General features: G+C 48.5%; 2 protein-coding genes across 2 annotated transcripts; both read right to left on the bottom strand.

Annotated features, from left to right (window-relative positions):
* Nucleotides 1-3068: 3068 nt before the first annotated feature.
* LOC142433887 (small integral membrane protein 10-like protein 2A) lies at nucleotides 3069-6026 on the bottom strand. The gene is made up of 3 exons (XM_075538537.1): nucleotides 5412-6026; nucleotides 4839-4957; nucleotides 3069-4231 (listed from the first exon to the last, which is right to left on the bottom strand). Exon 1 carries the CDS (start codon nucleotides 5958-5960, stop codon nucleotides 5724-5726), a length of 237 nt encoding a protein of 78 aa, XP_075394652.1. The 5' UTR covers nucleotides 5961-6026; the 3' UTR covers nucleotides 3069-4231; nucleotides 4839-4957; nucleotides 5412-5723.
* A 2172-nt stretch (nucleotides 6027-8198) lies between these two features.
* Nucleotides 8199-24862, bottom strand: ZNF449 (zinc finger protein 449). The gene is made up of 5 exons (XM_075539187.1): nucleotides 24832-24862; nucleotides 21893-22333; nucleotides 19805-20009; nucleotides 11420-11533; nucleotides 8199-11263 (listed from the first exon to the last, which is right to left on the bottom strand). Exons 2-5 carry the CDS (start codon nucleotides 22244-22246, stop codon nucleotides 10368-10370), a joined length of 1569 nt encoding a protein of 522 aa, XP_075395302.1. The 5' UTR covers nucleotides 22247-22333; nucleotides 24832-24862; the 3' UTR covers nucleotides 8199-10367.
* Between the last annotated feature and the right edge of the window lie 1152 nt (nucleotides 24863-26014).

Raw genomic sequence — 26014 nt, 5'->3', positions numbered from 1 at the left:
TAATTGCTGTCCAAAAGGCTAAATCCTGGAAAAATAAACAGGCAAAAGTTGTTGATAGATAGATATACAAGGGGGCTTCAAAAAGTTTGTGGGATGAACTATTTGTTTCTAACGATAAATCAATGAAATTTTGTCTTGAAGCATGGTGCAGCATGGGTGACAGTCTTCACGCCGGGGACTTCTTGTAGGTGGGCATATCTGCATGTGGGCGGACCCGCCTGGGGATGATAGAGGAGCTGTGTCTATAAAAAAATAGGTGTTTTCTGATGGTCTTAGGTGACCCCTGGGAAAGGATCATTAGACCCCCAAAGGGGTTGTGACCCACAGGTTGAGAACAGCTGGTCTAGGGGGTGGAGTGAATTCTGTGTTGGGCTGCTAAGTTCAAGGTCAGCAGTTCAAACCCTCCAGTTGTTCCCACCAGGTGCTCCTGTGGAGAAAGTGGAGGTTTTCCACTCTTGTAAAGCGTTAGCAGTGGTCTCAGAACCCCCGAGGGGCAAGTCTGCCCTGTCCCAAAGGGCCACCATGGATCAGAGTGGACTCCATGGTAGTGAGTTTTGCTTCTTTGAGGGGTTTTGTTTTTGAGAAAGATGACCCACAAACACTAAGTAGTCACCCCATTCCCTGCTCTCCCCAGCCCCTGGCAACCATTAACGTGTCTTCTGTCTCCTTGTTGGTGGTGTTGTTGTTAGGTACCATCAAGTGGTCCCCACGCACAGAGACCCTGTGCAGGACAGGAGGAAACACTGGCAGGCCTGGGGCCATCCTCACCATCAGTGTTGGCTTTCAGGCCCCGGCCGCAGCCACCGTGCCAGATCATCTCTACCAGGGTCTTCCTCTGCCACCTCCCCTGACTCTGCGGGCTGCCCCATGCTGGAGCTGTCACCTGAATGGCATCTCACACTATGTGCGTGTGGTGTCAGGCTGCCTCGCTTGGCACCCCGTGTGTACCAGGAGCACCAGCCTTGCAGAGTGCATCCATGCGCGATGCATGGCACAGTGGAATCATATTGCTTGGCGGGGGTCTTGTGCTCTGCCAGCACCACGCTTCACATGCCCTCTGGTGCGTTGCATTCGTCCATTCCTCCAGCGAGGGGCGGCTGGGCGACTTGCACCGGGGCTACTGAGAATGCTGCGGCGGCTCTGAACATTCACATCCAAGCTAGTGTGCCTGTGCCTCTTTGCAGGTCTGTGGGGCTTACCCACACCTTACCCGGAAGGGGGGGGGTCTTGCTGGACCACATGGGCACCCGCAGGAGCCCTAGTTGCACAGTGCATTCAGCACTGCCCTACTAACCTCAAGGTGCGTGGTTTGAGTCCCCAGCCACTCTGCGTGAGCAGGACGAGGCGGCCTCCTTGGGTGACGAAGAACAGCCCCAGAAACCCTGCGGAGGGGCTCTGTCCTGCTCTGTGCTACCAGGTCTTGGGGAGTCAGAAGGAACTTGAGGGCAGTGGGGTTGGCTTCACTTTGGGTGTCCGATCATCCTGTGGGTAAATTTTGGAGCAACGGCCAAACTCTTCTCGGCAGTGGCCATGGCATTTTACCCTTCCACCAGCAGTGCGTGAGGGGTCCAGTTTCTGCACCCCTGACCGCCACTTGTCTTTCTGTCCATCTGGCCGGCCACCGTGTTGCTGTGAGCCGCCTTTCTGGTGCTCGGCCAGTTCTCCCTTGGGTGCATTGTTTTCCTTATTACCTGCAGAAAGTAGAGCACCTTTTCTGACGGATGGAGGAGGCAAGGCCCTGGTCAGATGGACTTGCTGCTGCTGCTGCTGCTGTTGTGAGGGGCCACGGGGCCTGCGCCCTCCTCACCGTGGTTCTTCCATCCAAGCGCATTGTTGCGGCCGCTGCGACGATGCCGTCCAGGCTCTTCCCCTTTGTCGCTGCCCCTCTGCTTACCAAGCCTGATGTCCTTCTCCAGCCACTGCTCTCTCCTGACAGCATGTCCCAAGTACTGGGCTCCAAGGCTCCCCATCCTAGGCTCTAAGGAGCCTTCTAGCTGTACTTCTTCCAAGACAGCTCTGCTAGTTCTTTTGTATTTTTCACCTGCACCTGCATTCAAATGCATGCACTCTCCTTTGGTCTTCCTAATGTCCAACTGTCACTTGTCTATGCGGCCATTGAAAATACCAAGGCTTGGGTCAAGCTGTGTGAAAAAATGCAAACCCTGCCAGCGAGCGGATGCCGAGTCATCGCGACCCTTAAGGGACAGGGTAGAACTGCACCTGTGAGTTTCCAAGACTCACTCTTCACTGGATAGACGAGAAAGCCCTGCCTCCTTGGGATCAGCTGGTGGTTTTGAACTGCTGACCTTGCTGTTAGTACCACAACTCGTAACCACTATGTTACCAGGATTCTTCTCAGATACACTGGGGGCTTCAAAATGTTCAAGGAACATGGAATTACCGGACCATGGGATTTTGCCATGCGTTTCGGCAGGAAGCCCCCTGGCGTGTCCTTCGTCTGACCACCAACTTGCATCCTCAGAAGGCCCTGCTGCCACGCCTTTGCCCACACTCTAGCCTTCTGGCAAGTTGGCAACCCTCAGCGCTGCGCACCCAGCAGTCCGGGTTGGGCTTCTCTGCAGAGATCCACGGAGCGGGGCGGAGCGGGGTCTAAGCCTGGGTCTCCTGTGGCCGGAAGGGCAGCAGGAAGCCCAGGTCTAGGCGGTTTACCTGCTTCCAGGCTCACACCAACCTGGGCAGGAGGGCGGCCTGGGCTGACACCAGCTCGGGAGGGTTCTCAGTCCTGCCGCTTCACTTCATTGGCCACCCGCAGCCAGCCCCGGTTCAAAGGAGTCAGTACTTTTAAACGCGCGGCTGCACGGTTGTCCAGCGCATCAGGTCGCCAGGACACGCGAGGTACATCTGGCCAGGCCTCTTGTCTGGGGCGGTGGTCCAAGGCCAGTCTGCTCTTAGAGAGCCTTTCAGAACAGACCTCATACCCGCCCCTGCCACCCCCACCGTGAGAAGCCCACAGCCGGAGAACCCCGTGTTCACCAGACCCAGGTCCTCAGCACTGGGGATCTCCCCTGCCTCCGAAGTGTTATCAACTGGAAACAGGAGGTCTCATTTGTGTTGCATTTTATTTGAATTCGAAGATTTGTTTTTGGTTTTTAACTTAAAGAGTCAACACGATGTGACAACGCAGACATTAGGACATTGCTCTGCCCAGGCTACGCCGACAGGTACAGTTAACCCCCAGCCATCTGACACCTGAGGGGCCTGACACTCAGATCCCCCAACCCCTCTGGGATAAGTAAAGTGCACTCAGGCAGGTGGGGGGGGAGGGGTTTAGGAGACAAGGGAAGCCATCAACTGTCCAAGGGCAATGTGGTCAGAGACCCTAAGGCTGGTCCCTGCCTTGCCCCTACCCAAATCCCTTGAGCCAAGGCCCCCCCGCCCAGGGCAGGGTAGCATCAGGGACCCCTGTGCAGGGGTGGGGTGGCTCTGCAAGGCAGGGTCTCTGTGAGCTGAGGGCAGGGACCCCTGGGCTCTGCCACACATTTCTCCTGTGGGAAGGTAGTGTGTGAGGCTTTAGGCAGTGCCTGGGGAGCCTCATGTCTGGGGCAAACACCCTGCAGGCAGCTCTGTCCCCAACACACACACACACACACACACACACACACACACACACACACACACACCCCACTCATTCACTCACTCCCTTCCATGGTGGCCCAGGCAGAGGCTGGAGATGAGGGTGGTCACCTAGAGGGGCAAGCCCGGGTTGGAAGGGGTCCAATCTATGAGTTATAGCCAGGAGGCCCTTCACCCCTCGGCCTCCCCCCACCTGTGGTTGGAAACGGCAGGCTGACATGCCCCCAGAGACTGTCATGGGTGGAGAGAGATGGGTGGATAAGAGGGATCACCAGGATCGGGGCTCCTAGGAGCCTTGGCACAAGGAGAGAAGCCCCCCCAGCTCTGGCTGCGGCAATGGGAGTGGAGGCAGCAGACGGCCTCTCCTTGGCCCGGCTTCAGTGGGGCAGCCGAGCAGGGAGGCTGCTGAGACTGGACCGCTGTGTCAGGCAGACAGGCTGCCACTCCGAGTCCAGGGCCTCAGAGGACTTGGGCTGTGAGCAGCCAGCACCAGAGTGTGGGTGCAGGGTCCGGGCATCTGTTCCTGCGCCCCTCGGACTGGGTGGCCGGCCAGGTGGCAGCATACACAGGGCCTTCAGGAGCAGCCAGAGATTCTGCAGTGGGATCCTGGGCAGGCGGTGGGGTGGGGGTGGAGAGGCTGGGGACAAAGAGACAAAGGATACTCTATAGGTCTCAGCTCCATCCTACCCTGGTTGTGATCTTTCTGGTTACAGTAGGTCCCGGGAGTAGAGATACACTGTGTAGCCGCACCTACCACCACCACCGTTCATGGCTCCTGACCCTACTAGCGAGGCGCCCTTGATGAAGTACTGTGTGGGCTGGGAGGCCGGACTGTTTTGGTACCAGCCTGTGTGGGTGGGGACCTCCACTCCTGGGGGTTCTGGGCCTCACCTTTCTGTCCCATCTCAGGCCAGGCAGTCCTTGTGGTCTTCTCTGGGACCTTGTATCCAACCCCAAGGAGGGCTAGACTAGATACCACTCCCTCCTCGGTTGTCTGGTGGCCCTGTGTTCCCTCCCCATCCCAAGGTCTTGGAGACACCTGAGGAAGGAAAGGGCCTCTGGGAGGGGAGGCCTAGCTGCACTCTGCTCCCCACTTCATAGTGTGGACTAAGTAGCAGGACCCCAGCAAGAGCCCTGGCCCACCCGCCCACAGTGTGGTTGGGGGACACAGTGCCCTCGGGGCACAGGGTGCTGACCTTCCCCAGGGCAGACTGGATGGGCAGCCTCGAAGCCTCTGAACTCACCTCTGTCAGGCCTTCTCCCTGCTGCTCCTCAGGCATCCCCTGGGCTGTGGGTGGTGGTGCTGCGACTCAGATCTCTTGCCCAGGAGACAAGGGGTGGCCACCCCTACACACCCCGACTCCTGAAAGAGACTCAGTGATGCCTCCCACCCAGAGTGCCCTCTGTCCCCATTGCTGTCCCTCCTGCCCTCGTCTGCCCCTGCTTCCACCTGAAGCTGCTGCTGTCTCCCGGGCTCATGAGGACGACCCCACTGCAGAGGCCCTGGGAGGGGGCTGGCCGGGGGAGCATCTGCAGCAAGCTGGGCGGGGCAGCCTCTCCTGCCCTCCTCAGTCTCCATGACAGTCTAGGGGTAACCCGGGGGTGCGCAGTAAAGGTGACAGCAGGCAGGGCCCAGCCCCAGCCCCAAAGATGGGCAGGAGACACTCGGTGAAGGGTCGCGGTGGGAAGAGGCCTGCCCTGCCTTCCTGTTATTTCCCAGGTTCAGATGCCACCATGGGGCCTCTGGGGATGGGGGGAGGGGGTGGATCCCATCTGTCTGCACCCCCAGGGGCTTGTGGTCTAGCTCTGTCACCTACCGTGGCGGTCTGGCCGGGTCAAATCCGTTTGCCGGTTTCCCCTCCCACGGGAGCTTCCTGCCTCTGGCTTCCCTCCGCGAGGCAACAGGTCTCGGGGAGCAGGAGCCGGAGCCCGAGCCCGGGGTAGTTTCCTGCGCCGTCGCTGGCACGGGCGCGCCCACCTGGCCGGGCTGGGGGCCGCCGTCCCCCCCGGAGCCGCGGATCGCCTGCTCGCCGCCGCCCTCCTCCCCCCTCGAGGGCGGCCGGGCTGCCCTTCAGGCGGCGTCAGGGGCGGCAGGGCAGCAGGGCACGGCGACCCGGGCCCGGCGGGGCTCACTCAATGCGCACCTGCAGGCGCACGTTGAGCAGCACCGAGGCCATGACATAGAAGTAGGGGAAGTTCACGCGCAGCCGCCACGCCAGGTCGAAGAGGGTGAGCAGGGTGCGCGTCAGCCCCTTGCAGAAGACGCCATAGGAGCTGCGGACTGCCACCGAGCGCGACAGCCGCACCGCCAGGCCCGACAGCGCCGCCGCCGCCGCCGCCGCCGACAGGGCCGCCGACGCCGCCATGGGCTCAGCTCCCGCGACCCCCCGGCCGCCGGCCGTCTGCCTCCGGCTCAGCGCCGAACCTGCGCCTCCACTTGGCACTGCCGCAGCCACGGCCCCGCCCCTGGCGGGCTCCACCCCCTCCTAGGAGCCTCAGAGGCGGCTCCTGCGGTAGCCCCGCCCACCGCCGCCGTCGCCCGCCCATCGAGCCCGCCCCCGCTGCCTCAGCCCCAGTCCTTGCTGGCTTGGCCCTCTTCCTGGCGGCCTAGACACGCCCCTGACTTCCTATCCATGGGGCCGGTTCCTGCAGTCTGAGCCCCGCCCCTCACTGGCTCCCAGAGCTGCCAATAAGAGTTTAGCTCCAACCTGCTTCCAGGTACCAAAGTAGGCGACCACCAATACCGTCTGGCCCTGGTCTGCACAGCCTTGGGCCCATCCTTTTAGTCCCAACTCCGGGTATTGCTTTCTCGACCAAGCCAATCCCCACCTCAGAGTCTGCTCTTCAAGCGTACTCCTACCTTCTGCCCGCTGGCACAGCCCCATCTCCTGATTGGAAGGTAGTGCTCTGGGGAAAAGTTTTAAAGAATCCACCAGAAGCCTGGAGGGTCTGACCTGTTATTCTGATCATGTGCAAATTGCCACCCCATGGCCCCACCCCTCCTCAGGGTCCCCATTTTCTTCACAGGAAATGACTTAAAACTCATTGTCCCTTTCTTTAATTAATATTCTTATGGAATGCCACCAAACACACATGCGTGTCCTTTCTTTTTTGGTTTACTGGCTGATGATGTATTTTGCTTGATTGGTTGTCCTTTCTTTAACCCAGGGTGGTTTGTAAACACACCTCTTAATCATAAGGCGCTCGGGTGGCACTATGGAGTAAACTTTAGACTGTTATTTACAGGGTGGTGTTCAAAGCCATCAGCCACTCTGAGGGAGAAAGATGAATCTTTCTGTGCCTGAAAATTTAGTGTCTAAAGTCAAATATAGTATCGATCAGTCACTATGAATTGGAATCAACTTGAGGGCCAATGGGTTTGGTTTTGCGGTTCCCTTTTCCTCAGTTTCCCCTCGATGCTCCACAGGGTTTTCATTTGGCGTTGTTTGAAGGTCTTTCTAGCTAGTGTGCCTAGGAAACCTGTTGTGGTTTCATCTATACAAACAAAATCAAGCCGCTTCCAAATGAGAAGTGCAATACTGTATTTGTGCTATGGAGGCACCCTGGCTAAGCACTCAACTTTGCACAGAAAGTGCTCAGCGGTTTGAACTTCAGAAATCCTATGGGGCAGTTTTACTCTGTCCTGTAGGGACACAATAAGCCAGGTAGCAATGGCTTAGGGTTTATTTTAGGATACTTACCAACTTTGGTGAGTCTTTGTTTACAAGCAGAACCTAAAACTATAATAACAAACTATCTGAGACTCATCAATGAGAACATTATATATAGAAATTACAAAATGTTGAAATGTGATCAAAGCTAGACTTAGGGGAAATACCAAAGCCTTAAACAACAAAAGAATTAAAATCCAGTATGCTGATTATTTACTGAAAGCACATTCTATACAAGCCTGCATTTAAAATATATTTCCTTCCATGTTTATAGTGTCCATTAGGTAGACAAAGAGCCCTAGTGGTGAAGGGGTTACGTGTTGGACTGCTACTGGGAAGGTCAGCAGTTCTCAACCACTGGTCACTCCCTAGGAAAAAGACGAGGCTTTCCAGTCCTGTAAGGATTTATAGTCTCAGAAACCCACAACGGCAGTTCTACCCTGTCCTTTAGGGTTGCTATGAGTCAGAATCAACTCAGTGGTAGTTTGAGTATTAGGTGAGTACTGGTTGTTGTTGGGTTTTTGGCCTTTTATGGTACTTATGAAATAGAACTGTATTTTGCCCTTGTTTTTCAAATGCTCCTAAGTATAATTAGGCATGTGCATGCAATGTTCCAACTATGTTACAAGTTTCTAAGAACTATTCACATGCTTCTTGATTTACTGGCATACTATTTATTAATCCTTAGTGTGTGTAGGGTACTATAATGGATGAAAAGAGATGATCACTACTCCAAAAAAATTCAGCTGTGTGCATTTATGATATAGATTGGGAGAATGCAGTTCATCTTATATTCACAACTTATCCTAATAGTGAACATGGACTGTATTACATGCTAAAAACAAACAAATAAAAAAAGCAAGAATGCATAAACAACATTGAGGCTGCACAGAGGAAAGATTGAGGCAAGAAGTGCTAATACATATCCACTTTATTAAAATATTGCATAGATACAGAGCAGTTGGGCAAAACCATTCTAAGGCACTGTTCTGGTTTGAGGACAAGTTCACAAAAGAGATAAGAGAAGCCATTACATTCAGCTTTTTTCATTTCTACATTCAGACTCCTCCCATGAGACATGTTTATCGCTACTGGGATTCTGATTTTTAACTCTAGAAATATAGCAGCATCATACAGGGACCTGGTTGACAAGACTCCTGGTTCAAGCACTTGGTATAATTTGGCACTTAATGATAAAGTCCTTTGTAATGTTCTCCATTTGTTTCCAAACTCTTGTTTAACTATAGATCATAAAGTCTTTATGAGCCAGATCCTTCATTTTATTTGTAAGCTTCCATGAAGCCTACAACAGAGTTAGTTAGCTACATAGTAGATACTTAGCAATACAAGTACTGACATTGGTTATCACTTCTAGTAACTTCAATAGAAGATATAGACTTTCTCTGATTGTACTGTAAAGATGATTGGCTATCTTCATGAAGAGGAAATGCTTGGATGTTCTATTTCTTTAAACAGAAGCCAGGCTCAATAATTATTTCCACATAATAAAAGTTTTCACTGACAAAGAGAGTTCCTTCCTCACTGCAAGAGAATTTAAGATGTTAACTTGATCATACGAGAACATTAATATGTGAGGACATTTGGGTGTGTGTGTATCTATATCTTAAATAAAATTCAGAGATTGAGAACCACTGGTCACCTTATAGTGACCCTCATCATTTTAAAGTGATGGGTGTATTACACAAAACAATTCTTTTGTGCCTTCTCTTGAGATACCTGGAGATAAATAGGCTTGGGAGCAACAAGTCTATTTTGATGGGTATTCATTTGTTTAGGACAGTTTGTTCTAAGGACTATTTCCAGAATAATGCTTCTGTGGGTGTGTATGGAAACCTCTTCTGGAGTCAAATGTGTTTGGAAAACATTTCAAAAAGTTATTTGTGTTTTTATTCTTTTACTGGATGATCGCTCAAAGATTCTCATATGCTGGTGTGGAGAGTGAGTCCATAAAGGACAGACAACATGACACATTTCCCAAATGTATCTACAGAACTAAATGTTCTATGGCACACAATTTGGGAGACACGGGATTAAAGAAGGCATATGATTTCAGACTCTTCAAAAGATACATGATTGAATAGCAAAGAAGAGTGAAAAGCAATAGATTCTGCTTCCTCAGTCCAACTAGATTAAATTGGATTGTACTTCAACTGTCAAGTGCATTCTTCCAGCTAGAGATCTTATTTATTCTATGACACAAATCAATCATCAAATTATCTTAGCTGTAAACAGTACTACCACAGGCCACTGATGGTGCTATGGGGTACACATTGGACTGCTAACTACAAGGTTGGTGGTTCAAACCCACCATCTGGTTGCCAGGAAAAAAGATGAAGTTGTCTGGTCCCATAAAGATTTACAGTTTCAGAAACCTTATGTAGGGTCACTATGAGTTGAAATTGACTCAATGGCAGTGGGTTTGGTTTCTCTGTTGTTGTCTTTTGGCCAACTAAACAGTATAGCAAAGTTTTCAACATTCCAAATGTTGTTACTTTGATTTTCTTAAATATATATATATATATACATATATATATAAAATCATCAATGAGAACAATACAGTTCTTACTAGGTAAATGTCATTCATTCTAGCTTTATGTTCCACACACATTTTTGTAGTTTGATCAACTTAACTGTCTTATCTTTTTCACCGTCCTTGAACTAATTAATATATTCCTCTTTGCTAACAACACAGGAACGTAATTGCAGTACTGCTACAATAGATATGTCTGGTAGACTGACTTTGACAGAGACAACCCGTTATACTGATCCTACAGCCGACAAGAACGTCATCGCCGACATGCTTGACACTTATCCCTATGATATGGTCGGACGATTGGCTTGGCACACAAAACAACCTCATTGTAATGGAAAGATACAGTTGCAGAGACAAAGTCAAAGCTTGGAAAAGATGCAAGAGTTGGTGGGATACTCTAAAACTGGTATGCCTTGGAAGATGGAGTTTTAAGGGCAGGGAGGGGGAGCTGCTCTTAAAAGCTAAAAACAAAACCAATTGTGCCTTCCAAGACAAACAAGTTCTACTTTTCTGAGTTCGCCGCCAATTTCTGTTGGACCTTTTTTTCGTCAACAGTTCTTAAAGAAATCTTCCCTGAAGTGAGTGACTTGGTGCATAATTAGGCCTGCTCGCTGCCTGAAGCTTTTGGAGCAATGACTGCACTTAAAAGGCTTCTCTCCCGTATGAATCCTCAAGTGAATAACAAGGCTCGGCCTCTGTCGAAAGCTCTTCCCACAGTAACTGCATTTGAAAGGTCTCTCTTCAGTGTGAGTTCTCTGGTGCAAAGTGAGCGCCGTCAGTCGAATAAAGCTTTTCCCACAGCTGTGGCATCTATGAGGTTTTTCACCAGAATGAGTCTTCAGATGTCGTTTCAGACTCGATCCGTGACAAAAACTCTTGCCACACTCTTGGCATTTGTAGGTTTCTTCTTCAGAATGGGTTCTCTGGTGCCCTATAAGGTGCGATCGCCGAGTAAATCGCTTTTTGCACACAGTGCATTCGTAGGGCCTCTCCCCAGTGTGAAGCCGGTGATGCCTGTAAAGGTCGGAACTACGAAGGAAACTTTTCCCACATTCAGGGCACTTGTGCGGCTCTTCTCCAGAATGAATTCTCTGGTGCCCGGTGAGTTGTGACTTCCGAGCAAAACATTTCCCGCACTGAGAACATCGGTGAGGTTTCTCTCCTGGGTTCGTTTTCTTCTGAGGTCTGGGCGCAGCAGGTTCTTCCAGAGTGGCACTCTCAGGTCTCTCTCCTATAGAGTCGTTCTGAGGAGTTGCAAGCTTAGCCAAATCTGTCTGGAGCTCCTCGGGAGGTGGTGCCCATGGATTTTCTAACGGTGCACAGTCTTTTTGCAAAATGGGACCGTGTAGAGCATTTCCCTCTAATGTCACAACAAAAGGGTACATATTCTCCATCTTATTCTGTTTTGAAGTCTCTTCTTCGTGTTCTGTCTCAATATCAAAACCTGAGAAAACAAACAGAAACTCCATCTATCTCCAGGTTCTAAGGAAACAGGAAAGGAAGACGAGTTCTCTGGAAGTACTAGTTGGAAGACTTTCCCCAACGAAGCCTGAGTTTTTCCTGTTTGTTCTTCCATAACAGTCACTGGACAACGACTTACCTAACTTGGGATCAAGTAATGGTTTCATTTCTTTGGAGTCTTGTAATTCCTTCACCCATGACGCTTCTCTGTGCTCCAATGGCAAGTTCAGGTCAAGCTTTAGTATTGGATATCCTGCTCACAAGAAAATGGGAAGCAGGAGTTAGGCTCATCAAAGATTTTTTCAGCTTTTAAGCTGATCAATTTCTTGCACAAACAGGCTCCTTATATCTACTCCCTTCTCAATTGGGATTACTTTATCCAGAGCCCCACAGTGTTCTATTGTTGTTTGAAAAGAGAAAACCTAACCAAAATGCAAGGGAGACCCTTTTGTATTCAATTCAAGGTGGTCTTCTAACCTGAATGACTAAAATCTGTGCTAAAATCAATGCAAGAGTTTAGTTCCACATTGTCTTTGATAACAGAATTAGTTTGGTTAGGGCCAAAATTGGATGTGAATCTATCTGACGTTTTGCATACCGAAATTGAGAAGCATTCTGTTACTAAGTACCAAGTGAGGCGAGAGAAGAGTAAAAGTTCCCTGTGACCAGAACAATTTCAGCTAAGAGATTTTCAAATACAAATGAAAACTGAATTGGGTTGACAACCTGCCAAAACCGTCTTTAGAATAGATGTTCTTTTCCCCTGGAAGTTTGAAAGGGGCTTATCTTGACCTTCATCCAAATAATTCACAGTGTTTCTGTCCATCTAAAGACAGCCAGGAAAATCTGCTCCCACTCACTCATCCCTGGTGACCTGCTACGCCTCTCCTCACTGCACTGACAGCAGTTACAGTAGAATCGGCCTTTTCACACCTTTCCTCTCCTTTCTCCTGCCTGGCTAAGTGTTCTAGGCGGCAATAACACATAGTTTGGAAAATGCCGATTTATATGTAAGAAAAAAGAGAAACTTCCAGCATGCCAGTGTGAGCAGCTCTGCAGTGAACCAGGGGGAAATGATGTTTTTAAAAAAATACAACACTTTTAAAGTCCTCTGAAAAGGCCATACAACAATGGAAGAAACATCCATTTGAGGAAAGCTACTAACATTTTGTAAGAACTGCAAAAGGATGAAATCACCGAGTCCAGATTTTTCTCTTTCTCACTCAGCAAGATAAGAAGCTCCTATCAGAGTTGTACAGTCAAGGGAAGAAAGGTGCAGGATATTCTTAGTGCTTATCTTGGCCCCAGCTACTGTTGCAATTGTTGTTGGGAACTGCGGAGTTAGCTCTGACTCACAGTGACCTTGGGTGTGGTAGAATGAAACATGGCCTAATCCTACCCTTCACATCCTCACAATAATGTGTCTGGTGCAGCCATTGTGTCATCTCTTTTGAGCGTGTTTTCCTTGTTTGCTTTTCCTAGCATCATGTCTGTCCCCAAGGACCTACCTGTTATTGTTAGGTGTTATTGATTCGCTTTCCAAGCCATAGAGACCCCATGTACAACAGAAGGAAACATCGCCTGGCCCTGGGCCATCCTCACAATTGTTCTTATGTCTGAGCCCATTGTTTCAGCCACTGTGTCTATTCATTCCCTGAGGACCTTCCTCTTGTGCATCACCCAGCCATTTTACTGAACAGGATGTCTTTCTCCAGGGACTGGTCTCTCCTGACCGCATGTCCAAAGTATGCAAGATGAAGGCTTGCCATCCTTGCCTCTAAGGAGCACTCTGGCCGTACTTCTTCTAAGATAGACAGGTCTGTCATTTGAGCAGTCTTTCTAGCTACCTGTTACTGAGCTTAAATGCAAGGCAACTATTACCAAGAGGCAGGGGCTCTGGTTTTCACCCATCACCCAGCAGTGGGATGAAGGTCCAATTTGAAAACCAGTGGTTCCATACCAGGGAAGGAAAGCCAGGAAGACTTTGGGCCCCTGTCCCCTCCCCTCTAGCTAGCACTGGCGCTCCCACCTTCAGCTGCAGTTAGGGCTCCTATGAGAGTTGGCCTGGGGGGTGAGCAGACCATAAAGCAGGTAATTGGTAATTCTCTGCTGCCTCCAAATTTATTATTTTTTCACATCACATGGAGAAGTACAAGGCTAAAGGGCCCCTTAAAAGGAGTGGAGGTAATCTTGAAAGCAATGGTAGACAGACTGGAGACATAAGCTCCGCTGTAGGAGGTTGGGCTCTAGGGGAGAACCAGAGAAAGACACAACTGGGATGATCCCTCTTGAGGTCAAAACCAATCTCTGAATTGGCCCTCAAAAAGTATCCTTTCTTCTCCCCACAAGCCTTCTGTAAGAGAGTGTACAATTGCTTACAGATGGGAGGGGGAGGAAAAAATGAACTGATACCAACGGCTCAGGAAGAAAGAAAATGCTTTGAAAATTATGATGGCAACGTATGTGCAAATGTACCTAAGACAATGGATGTATGTATGGATTGTGATACGCGTTGTAAGAGCCCACAATAAAATGATTTTTTAAAAAAGGAAAATGGCAAAGGGGCAACCATCAAAAAAGAAGAACGGTCCTTTCAAAGGAAACGGAATTTCATTGGGTTAATCTGTATAGCAAGCAATGATGCGGGCATTGTTGGAAACATGGAACCAATCAGGGGACAATTAGTGGTGCTTAACAGCTGGGTCTGGTCCCTTGCAAGAGAGGAAGGAGCCCTGTCAAAACCATGGTCACCTCCAAGGCTATGCCCTATGAGATACAATGTCAGCGGTTTAGGTCTACAGGAGGGAAACTTATCACTAAAAGAATCCAGGCACTAAAAAAGCAACAAATAATAATGACATGGCCCAGGGGCCAGCACACTGTTACCACAATGTCTACAATGTCCAGTTTCCAACAAAAAAGAGACATGTACGTGACCAGGAAAATGCAATCCACACAGTGAAGGGCGGGGGGAGAAGCAGCCAACAGAAACCGGTTATGAGAACAACCTGATTAAAAGACAAAGATTTCCAAAGAGCTACAAAAAATGTGCTAACGAATGGCAGGAAACCATGATCAAAAAAGTAAAGGAACAAATGAATGCAAAGTCACAGCAGAGAATATCCATGGCGAAATTATAAATTATAATAAAGAACCAAATGGAAGTTCTGGAGTGGAATAAATGAAATGGGGGATAGTGGGGGGGGCTGGGATCATTGAGTAGCTCACCCAAACCAAGCCAAGCTCACTGCCATTGAATAGATTGTAACCCCCAGTGACCCCATAGGACAGGGTAGAAGTGCGCTTGTGGGTTTCAAAGACTGTAATTCTATGTGCGTGGGAAACGTCATCTTTCTTTCTCCCAAGGAGCTGCTGGTGGTTTCAAACTGCTGGCGGGTGATTGGCAGCCCAACTTGTAGCCGCTATGTCACCAGGGCTCCTTGAGCAGCTCAACAATAGGTCTCCATTGCCAGAAGACAGAATTAAATGAATGTGAAGATAGATTTTTTTCTCTTTAATTGAAGATAAATTTATGGGGATTATACAATCAGAAGAAATGACAAAAGAAGAATAGAGCCTTAGAGAAATATGGGACTCAACAGCTTTAAGTGCAGCATTTGATTCAAGGGTAGTGAGACTAGCACTAACTAGTAATAACAGAAGGAGGAACGGAAAGAAGCATTAGAATAAATAATAGCAGAATACGTCACTCATATCGTATGCCTTTTGCTCAGAATGTAATCAAGAACAGTAGTCGGAAAACTTTTCAGAGCGAAGAGTCCATCCTGTCCCTCATAATTTATAAATTATTTGAGAGCCATAAATATATTTTAAAATGAAATCACCGCAGTCTGAATAATATCCGTTAAATGATCGTTTTCTTTTCATTTTCAATTTTATGTCAGAGTCACATGTCCGTACCGCAAGGGCCACTAGTATCTCGCAAGCCACAGTTCGCAGACCCCATCTCTAGAATATTGGCTTCCCAGTGATGATAGTGTAATGCCTATGGTATTAAATGTATCTTGTGGTTATAGCCATGAAATTTATCATAGGTACACTCAGTTTGATCCAACTGAAGAAATGTTGCGGAAAGTAAAAGATTAGTAGGGGCAGTGAAGAATGGGGATGTGTGGTAGTTTTTAAAAATGCCTTCTATTTCTTTGACCTTCAAAAGGTAGAGCATAGATCTCCTCCCCTTTAGGATGGCTTGGGCTCAGTGACCCTGCTAATGAATAGAGTGGAGATGCTGGTTTGTGACTAGGATCATTAAGAGCATTCATGACAGGAGAAGCCTGTTATCCACACCATGAGGACACACAGATGGAAAAGCCCACTTAGTGGGGGACTGAGGCCTCCTGGGTGGTGCAAATGTTTCCCACACTCAGCTGCTAACTGAAAGGTCACAGTTTGAGTCCACCCAGAGGCACCTGGGAAGAAAGACCTAACACTCTACTTCTGGCAAACTAGTCATTCAAAATCCTCTGGAACAGGTCTAGTCTGTCACATACAGGGAGACTCAACAACTGGTCCCAGCATCCAGGTGGTGAATCATCTTGATAGTGCATCCTCCAGCCCCAGTCAAGCCTTCAGATGGCCTACAGTCCCTGGTGACATCTTGACTACAACCACAAGAGGGACTGAGTCAGAAATAGCCAGTAACCACTACCCACTTCCTAAGCTCTAAAATAATAAATATTCATTAAACTACTACATTGTGAGGATAATTGGTCATAGAGCAATAGATACCTAAAACAAACAGAGGGAAACGCAGGTTAACAAAGGTGCTGCAGTGAGGAATGTTTCCCCCACTCCAAGCTGAAGGAATGCCTTTAATCTAGCTCCCTTATCAAATACTCTGTCAGGGGGGGCGCCACTAAATCCAGAGCTATTATTATGGTGGGGGTGGGAGGACTGAAAATTGGCTTTTACCGTATATTAGTGCATAGAGCAAAGAAATCTGAAGTCATTAAAGTTATACGAATCTTCTGATGCTTTGCAGATTGTATTTGTTTATTCTACATTTTGCTTTAAATGAATCATTTCTTAAATCCTTTATTTTGGTTTAAGGATCCCTGGTGACCCAGTGGGTTCTGTATTGGACAGCTGACCCACAGGAGGGCAGTTTGAATCCACCAGCCACTCCATGGGAGACAGATGAAGCTTTCTGCTGTCACAAAGCTTTACAGACCCAGAAACTATAGGGAAACCCTGTCCTGTAGGGTCTACCCTGTCCTGTAGGGTCAATATGCCTCATGCCTCAGAATTGACTCAATGGCAATGAGTTTCATTTTGTTTGGGTTAAAAAAATCTTTTATGAATACTTTTATTGGGGTTCTTACATCTCTCATCACAATCCATACATCCATCCAGTGTGTCAAGCACCTTTGCACATATGCCGCTATCATCATTTTCAAAGCATTCTCTTCCCACTTGAGCCCCTGATATCAGCTCCCCATTTCTTCTGCCTCCCTCCCCCACCCACCCTCCCTCAGGAACCCTTGATAAGTTAGATTATTATTTTCATATCTTACATCATCCTCCGTCTCCCCTCACCACTTTTCTGTTGTTCGTCCCCCTGAGAAAGGGTTCTAGGTTGATGCCTGTGATCGATTCCCCCTTCCTCCCCCAAGCCTCCCCTAATCCTCCTGGTATCTCTACTCCATTGTTGGCCCTGAGGGGTTTATCTATCCTGCATTCCCTGTGTTGCGGGCGCTTGTCTGTAGCAGTGTGCATGCTCTGGTCTAATCCGATTTGTTTTTTCCCCTTTGTGTATTTTGGTTTAACTTTTTATTTCTCGTGACCTTTGGCCTTTTGGGTATGATTCTCTTGTGAAACCTCATCAATTGAAATTAAAAACTCTAAGAGTTGATAACTGAAAATGGTTCCAATTTGGGTGTTCTAAGTTTGACCCCCGCATTTTCAAAAGAAAAGTGTGATAGATTTTATGTCCTTCGGTCCAGCAGTTCCTGATTCTGCTTGCAAACATTCTACTATGATTGCCTACCTCCAACATCTGGAAATGTCTGGCTTGGGTTCAAATGAAGATTTTTGTTATGCTTATGTCTTTCTTGGATCCCTTCCCCTTGCAGAAATGAAATTCTCCACAGTTTGCATCACACTCAATTCAGCTCCTTTTCTCTGGCAGTTCTTTCAACTAAGAAACATTCATTGTATATTATTCATGTTTTATAGGCTTTCTGTTCTACTAGCAACCCATACAAACACACCACTAGCTTCCCTGCATTGCTGACACTTCTATTACCTGATTTAGCAAGGCTGCATCGCCTGCTGTTTACAGGACTGTGCTTTTGGCTTGTTGTCGTTAGGAAAGAAGGACCACAATCATCTTACTTTAACAAGACCTGGATTTCTGATTTCTCTTTGAAGGTTCTTACATTCTTCTCACACAGTACAGACTCCCATATGACAGAAGTGTCCCTGAACTCCCTCTACTCAGTCTCGTTTTGATTCTTTCCATTGGCTCCTTGTACAAGGACAGGCACCTGACACATCAAAGGATTCCACAGATGATTGTGAGGATGCCATCTTAAACAAAATTAGCTTAGACTTCTGGCTACTCTGTGGATATAAGCTTCCTTCAAATATTTACTAATAGGCATTTGCCAAATGAAAAAAACTTTTTTCATCTAAGTGGTTGTTTTCTGATGACTAGATATGAAAGGGCTTCAAAGGGGCTGTGAGGAAAAATGCCATTATGTTTTAACTCTGTTTTACCACAAACTTTGGAAGACCCCTCGTATGCGTTACGTGTATGTGCGCGCGCGCGTGTGTTCGTTTCATATACCCAGCAATGTACTGTTCTGGGATAAAATAACTGTTTTGAGTAAAATACCTTTCATATTTTTTGTTACATTCCATATTTTAATATACATATAATGCTATGTAGTTTTGTCCTCGCTATTTAAAATTTGTTTCTCTTTTTTTTCTGCCAGCATTCTGTGTTTTCCCCTCAATTTATAAAGGGACTTGCTTCACATAATACATCTACAGTGTTTTCATCTTTAAAAAAAAACAAAAACGTAATCTTTTTTTTTAAAAAAACGTAATCTTTAAAAGAGCAGTAACTCTTGTATCATTTTTCAAAGCAACCGGTGATGTGAAAAGGATACTTTTCCCTCCTCCAACTTTATATTTTTATTTGTTTAATTAATTCATCTTATCTAGCCCTTATTAAACGCATTGAATTTCCATGTGCTCTGGTGGCAAAGTGGGTACACATTGGGCTGCTAACCACACGGTCGGCAATTTTAAACAACCAGCTGCTCCACAGGAGAAAGACCAGGCTTTCTACTCCCATCAAACGCTACAGTCCCAGAAACTCACAGGGGAAGTTCCACCCTGTTGTGTAGGGTCGCTATGAGTTGGCAGCGACTCGATGGCAGGAAGTTTGGTTTGACTGGGGGTGCAGAGGCCAAGCCTCTCTCTCCAAGTGGAGCGAGGTCTTTACCCTAAAAGGTGAGATAATTCCCTTGACTCCAGTCAGCCAGGCACTAGGAGATGGAGATGGCTCTCACACTGGAAGCCAGAGGGATGGAGAAAGCAAGTATCAGAGCCTGAAGATGCTTGGCATCAACAGGAAACACAGCCACTAGTATCAAGTGGCTCAGAGGGCACTGGGAAGTAAGAACCCAAATAATGTACCTGAAAAGTTGTACAGATCATTGAACTCACGTATCTTGTCTGGCATGCCATCTCCCAGGGTCTGCCCGTGGGCCCTTGTGCTTTCTGGTGCTATACAATCCTTGGAAGATCTGGACTAGTCATGAAACTTCAGTCACCTTTGACTTGAAAATTGCTATCTTGTCCTGATCGCTCTCCTGAGCTTTCTTCCACATGGGCCATTTCTATTGGGAGACCCATAAGCACCCCAAACTCCACAAATTCCAATCTAAACTCACCTGAACCCACTAAATTGCCTCCCCTGTGTACTCTGTCAGTGTGCCAGTGGATAATCTACCATCTACCCAGTCCAGGAGACAGGAAGTTGGACACTGTCCCCAACCCTTTTTCTTTTTTTATGCAACCCCTACCATCCACCACCAAGTCCTATAATTTCTACATGAGAAATTTATTTGGCAATGGCCAGAGGGTATGTCAATTCCATCATCGCCAACATGACCTTAGTTTAGAAAATGATCCCTCTTCAATGAAAGACTACTGCTCAAAAGGTAGGAAAATGCACACTAGACATCTAAATTCTCATGGACTCTGGACTCTCCGGAGCCATGGAAGCTGGATGAACTCCTGAAAGAATTGCAATATAAGGAATAGACGGGGAACTTAGGGAACAATGAGATGATGTTAATAGGGCAGAACCATTCAGAAAAGGACAAGGGTGAGAAGAGCTTACACAACTTCAAGAATGCGATCAATGCCAATGAAGTAAGCCTGTAGAAACTGGTCAATCGGTGTATGCTCTGTATATAGTCTCAACAATAATAAATTACACACACACACACACACGAAAAGAAAAAAGCCTAACAGAAGCCTCTTGCCTTACCTGGCTCAGGAAAGGGCGGACACTCCCCAACACCATCATAGTTCAGATTCTGTGGCTCTACCTGTGGGACCCACGCCTCTGCCACTGTGACCTCCTGGGAAGGTCCTGGGATGTGGACCTCAGGTGACTCCAGATGGAGGTTAGGTGGCAGCTGTGCCGCTCCCACTGGTGCTAATTCTTCCAAGCACATCTCCTGCCTCCCGTCCTGGAGGAAACAACAGGACCCATCACTTTAACGTCCAGAACACCACTGTCCAGTTGAAACATAACATCAGTCACATGGCACTTTACATTTTCTAGCGGCCAGATGAAAATAATGGAAAGAAATAGCAAAGTTCAGGCTCAGTAGCATGTTTACAGAACTCAGTAAGTCCCGAGTGTTATAAGTTCAACAGGTAATCAGTATAAGTTCTAAAGGAGGCATCTTATACACTTTTTTACACGAGTACTCTGGGTTCTGCTCCACACTTCACCCTTCCACATATGTTGGTGTGCACTGGCCATGTCTCAAGTGAGCAAGAGTCACATCCCACTAACGGCCACAGTATCGGTTAAACAAATCTGACCCATACAAAGCTGATGTCTCATTTAAATAGCAAAGTGTGGAAGAGAGAGAGAGAGAGGTGGTGAACCCCCAAATCCTCCTATCCTAGCACAGCAGAACACTCTGGAAGGTGCCTCCCCCTGGGGGCAGGAGACCTGCGTTGGGACACACAGCTACTGCAGAGCCCCAACGAGGCACGCACTGCTGGGCCCCTGCTGCCCACGTAGCAGACCTGCGTGCTTCCCCCAGATGTCCTCGACTGGCCTCAGCTCAAAGGCCGCAGGCAGAGGTTTCAGAGGGGCTCTCGGCAGAGGTCAGTGGCAGCCCCAGCTCCTGCGAGGCAGGTTATGTGGGGTGGCAGCTGTTAGCAGCTGAATTCTTCTGCGAAGGCACAGATGAGGATGATGTTCTTAAGGCAGAACTGTGTCACGTCCCAAACAACTTTAAGCCGTTCCACTGAGACATCCACAGAGATAAGAAGAAGCTGCCTGGTACTAAGGAAACCCTGGTGGCAGACTGGCTATGCACCGGGCTGCTAACTGCAAGGTCAGCAGTTGAAAACCACCACTGGGCCAGGTCAACAGGATCCTTGTGAGTCATCACCATAGCCATGGTAACGGGTCTGCTTGGTGTGTGTGCGTGCACGTGTGTGCGCGCATGTGTGTGTGCGTGCGTGTGTGTGTGCTTGGTCGGTTCCAGCATAACTTGAATGTTGTAGGACTGTACTACCGTGCAACGCAAAGGAGGGATTCCTTACACTTTTGCTCAGAAGGCTACAGGGGGCTGTCTGGGAAATCTCATGACCAACAGCAGTGCTCTTTGAGCTCTACCAGCCTGGATGTCTGGTTGTCCCTTTCACAATGCTTCTAGGCAGAGAGGAGGCCATCTGAGGAGGACGCCCCCAGCCCTTCAGGCACAGGCAGGCACCCGAGGTATATACTGAAAGGCAGCTTGCTGGTGGTGGTGGGGGCTGCCGGGTCAGTTCCCTCTCTCAGAGACACTAAGCTTGTTCCTGGTTCGTTTCTTTTAACAATTGCTTTGGATTCCAGCTAGACTCCACTTCAGTCCGTGTTTGTGGAGATTTTTTTTTCTAGAAAGGGCCAGGCATGAAATATTTTCATCTCTGTGGCTACATTTGACATGCCAAATGATCTCTAACACTCTCTTTCTCTATTCAATTTATTAAATAGCGCCTCTAAAAAGGCAAAACTCACAGGTGTACAGAAGTAGGCCTTGAACTGGGTTTGAGCCCAGGGCCATGGACTAGTTTAGTGATGTTCACTCGATGTATGCATATGTTACATTGTCTCTAAAATTCACTGCAGCAGCGTCAAGGAGATATTGCCAAAAACTTGTTAAGACTGAGTTTGGCTCTGAGTTCAGCAGAAGAAAAGGTGAACAGGACTTGGGGCGCAGGGGGAAGTAGAGGAGGACAAGCGGAAGAAAAACATAAAGACCAAATATCTGGGCTAGTCCCAGGAACTGCCTTGGCGACTTCTTTTAGTCGAACGGCAGGGACTCCCCTGCTTGTTGCTTGTTCTCACCTGCTGCTCTGGTATCTCAAGTTCTCTCTGTAAGTCTTCTATCAGAGCCACAACTCTTTCTCTATTCTCTGGGCAGTGTTCCCTCACCCAGGTCTCTATCTCCGTGGGCAGAATAGTTAGGAACTGCTCCAACACTAGCAGCTCCAAGATTTGTTCTTTAGAACGCATCTTTGGCTTCAACCACTGACAGCAAAGCTCCCAGAGCTTGTTGAAAGCTTCATGAGGCCCGGCCGCTTCTTGGTACTGGAACTGCCTGAAGCGCTGACGAAAGACTTCACAGTCAGTATCATACTCTTCAAGCATGAGGCCCTGATTCAAGGAGGCCTGGATTGCACAGCCCAGGGCCACAGCCATCGCTCCCTTCCAGCAGCTTACAACTTAGCTGGGACCTGAAGTCTGAGATTCCAATGTGTGTCTCTAATAGTCGGGTGTCACCTACAGCTGAGGATAGGAAAAATATAAGAAAGTAGAAACAGCGGTGGTTACACGAGGGCATACTTACTTCGACATCCTTTAAATCCCATAACTTACTTTAATTTTTCTCTCTGCGACTTAACATATGAAACTTTATTTCTTGTTCCCAGCACAGTCCCAATCACTAGTCTGCAAGCAGCCCTCCCCAGGGTGGTGCAGGAAGCCTGGGTCCATTTTTCCCTTTGCACCAAAGCCCTAAAGCAGCAGCTCTTAGACTGTTTGGTGGTTTTGAGAATCAGGTGCAAGCTGTAGACCCCCCTTCCTATAAAAATACACATACGTAGCCACTTCGAGGCACATATTCAACGTCAAAAGGGTTACAAAGTCTCCAAACCCACCCGTCCAGGGACCTTCTAGAACTGTGCTATCTGTTCTGGGGGGCACTAGTTCCATGTGGCTCCGTTTCCATTGAAGCTAAAGAATGCTGGTCTTTGACCACACTAGGCATCTTTCAAGGGCTCAATAGCCTCAGGATTGGATAGCTCCACGTTCGAATTCCATGGACTGCCTATGAAGAACTCCCTGCCCTTAAGGAACCAGTATACATCTGTGGCCCTTTAACTTTATTTCCAGTTAAACACCAATTGTACTGTCTTTGTTTTTTCACATAGGGAGATCCCATACTAACAATATTTTCGAATCATCTGAAATGTCCCCCTAGGTTTAAGTTCCTCATAATAAATCTTTAACAGAGAGACCGTAGGTAGATCCATGCTTTGGAAAGGGCAGCAAATCCCCAATTACTATTCCTGTCTTCTTGAGAAATGTGCAGTGCTGCAAACATTCCCACGCCAGCCCCGTCTCGTAATAACCTTCCTAGTGTACAGCAACAAGGCAGACCATCAGGAGCCTGCTCTGCAAACATTTACTCAGCTCATACTACGTGCCAGGCACGGATCCAAGCATTCTGCATTTACGAGCTCTTTTATTATCTCCTAGCATCAGGAGGGGGTTTTACTCTCAAAAGACAGATGAAAGGACTGCCCTTTGAGACTTTGCAGCCCCGAGGAACTTGTCCAGAAAGTCAGAGCGAATGCCAGGGCAAACTAGTCATGGGGCTAGGACTTATGATTCCCCAGAAATTCAAATGTCTAAAACCATCGCAATGTTCATAGTGGGATGTGAGGTCACAGAGATGGCCACACATATATGTCGAAACAAGTCTCACGAGCCCTTGTGCTATGAGTCTTGCGTGCTGTGACAGCTATGTCACTGTCTTCTTCCGTGGAGTGCAGCAAGGGTGAGAAAACCAATAGTAACCTCCGCAACTCAGGATTCTCTTCCTGCCTCCCCCTCCAACCCCGGCTTGCTACTCCCACTTCACCCATTACCATGAAGAGGGCCTCAGCAGTAGCAAGGTAGCAACAGTCACATCCCGGTTTGAGTTACCTGCTAGTGCACGGCCTTGAGCAAGTGACTTAGCTGACACTTAATGCAGTGGGCTGTAACAGGAAAACAATAGCAGCATGGACTGACACTGCCTACCGTTTTGTTTGCTTGGATTTGGGTTTTACATCGTATAGTATCACTGTTCTACATTCAATATCACAGTGCATTATTTGCAGGTGTTATTATTCTCAGATGTTCGCTCACATCGCTCAGTGATATGATCTATAAAGATACTGACAATAAATAGCAGTAACAATGAACACTCTAAAAGCGCAACATTTGACTGACAGCAGAACCAATTTACAACGGAGTCTTCGGACTAGAACCCCTTTGGAAGTCGGGGTCCACCTGTACTTCAGCGCATCTGTTCTCCAGGTGCAACAGCAGGGAAGTGAACAGGCGGAGTGCGTGGCACAGAGTAAGGATATCGCTGTCGCCTGAGGGCATCTGGGAATGGTGCCAACAGGGGCTGTGGGCACACCAGTTAGCAGCTGGACCTCACAGCTGGGCAGCCCTCCCCTGACTGACCCAAGTCCATGACCACATCCACCAGGGGATGGACGATTCCAAGGCTCCTGCCATAGGTCCCTCCAAATGGAAGGTCTTCCTCCTGTGGGACTGCGGGATTCTGTCTCCCTGTCCCCGTTAAGCTCCTGCCCCCACAGGAGCAAAGAGGAAAGCTGTGTGTGCAAGGGGGATTACCGGAGGAACATCCAGAGGGATGCCTCCCAGAAAAGTTGAAACTCTGGTTCAGGAGCGGGTGCCGATGGGTAGCATGGTCCCGCGCGCTCCTTGGTGGCCGCGTGCCTCTACAAGGGGCGCCCACCCACCCTGCAGGGAATCGAGAAAGGCCTGACCAGGGGGCTGGGAGCGGCGGCCAGGATCCGGCCAGATAGGGGCTAGTCGCCCGCCGCTGGTCCCCACTGTGCCCGCCACCCCGGCCACGGCTGGAGGCGGCCACTTCGCGAGGCCGGACGCGGCCGGCGGAGACAGCCCTGCCAGCCCGCGCCCGCGCCCCCCCCCCCGCGCCCGCGCCCAGGGGACGGCCACGCCCTCCGTGCAGCTCCGGGACTCACCGACTCAGCACCCACGGCTCACCCACGTTCGCCGCAACTGCCTAGGGCGCAGGCGCAGAGTGGAGCCGCGGACTACATTGCCCAATGGGCTCCGCGCCACCGCCGAGGCCACGTGGGTACGATAGAGGCGGGGTTGAAACGCTGACCTCACTCAGCAAGGTCTGTAACCGCTTAGAGAAAGACCAGTCTTTCTGGTCCCAAGGCCTCCAAAGCCTCATGGGGGAGGGGCGACCAGGAAAGCTGTCTTAAGTCCCATTGCCATTGGCTTGCTTCATAGCGACCCTGCAGGACTGAGATCTATCTGCCCCTGGTGGGTTTCCCAGACTGTGAAATGTTTACCGGAGTAGAAAACCTTCTCTTTCTCCCATGGAGCCACTGGTGGGTCCTAATAATTCATAGCCCTCTTTTCCACCAAGGCTCCTGTGGAGCGGTTGGGGCCTCCTTTAAATCTGGTAGCTGCAAACTTCCACGGCAGTGGTTCTCAACCTTTCTAATGCCAAGACCCTTTCTTAAAGTTCCTCATGTTGTGGTGATCCCCAACTATGAAATGATTTTCGTTGCTACCTTCATCACTGTCATTTTGCTACTGTTATGAATCGTCATGTTAATATCTGCTAGGCAGGATGTATTTTCATTGTGACAAATTAAAGCATAGTGATTAATCACAAAACAATGTCATTATATATTGTGAAATATTTATTTCTAATGACAAATAAGTGAAATTTTGTCTTGAAGCATGGGTAAGTCTTCACGCCGGGTACTCATAGGTGCGCGTATCTGCATGTAGGAGGACCCGCCTGGAGATGGATAGAGGAACGGTGTGTCTGGGTTCCTAAGAAGGCCATCTGAAGTAGGTGTTTGCCGATGGTCTTAGGCGACCCTTGTGAAAGGGTCGTTTGGCCCCCAAAGGGGTCGCGATCCACAGGTTGAAAACCGTTATTCTATGGGGAGAATTTCTTTTTCCCCTCCATGTTTTATTGGCATATAGTTCAGATACACAAGTCCATAGTCCAATCACATCAAGAGTTATACAATCATCACCGCAATCAGTTTTAGAACAGTTTTTTCTTTTTCATTCTTCATGGAGAGAGTTTCTTGGAGGAGTTTGTTCCCAATTCAGAATTCTGCCCCCTGCCCCTCTGCCAACACCACCACCACCATCACCACCACACCACTACGCTGA

This window comes from Tenrec ecaudatus, chromosome X, assembly GCF_050624435.1.
Source record: "Tenrec ecaudatus isolate mTenEca1 chromosome X, mTenEca1.hap1, whole genome shotgun sequence".
In the NCBI taxonomy this organism is placed as follows: domain Eukaryota; kingdom Metazoa; phylum Chordata; class Mammalia; order Afrosoricida; family Tenrecidae; genus Tenrec; species Tenrec ecaudatus.
Note: the sequence above shows the minus strand (reverse complement) of the source record. Positions and strands in the feature narration are given on the sequence as shown.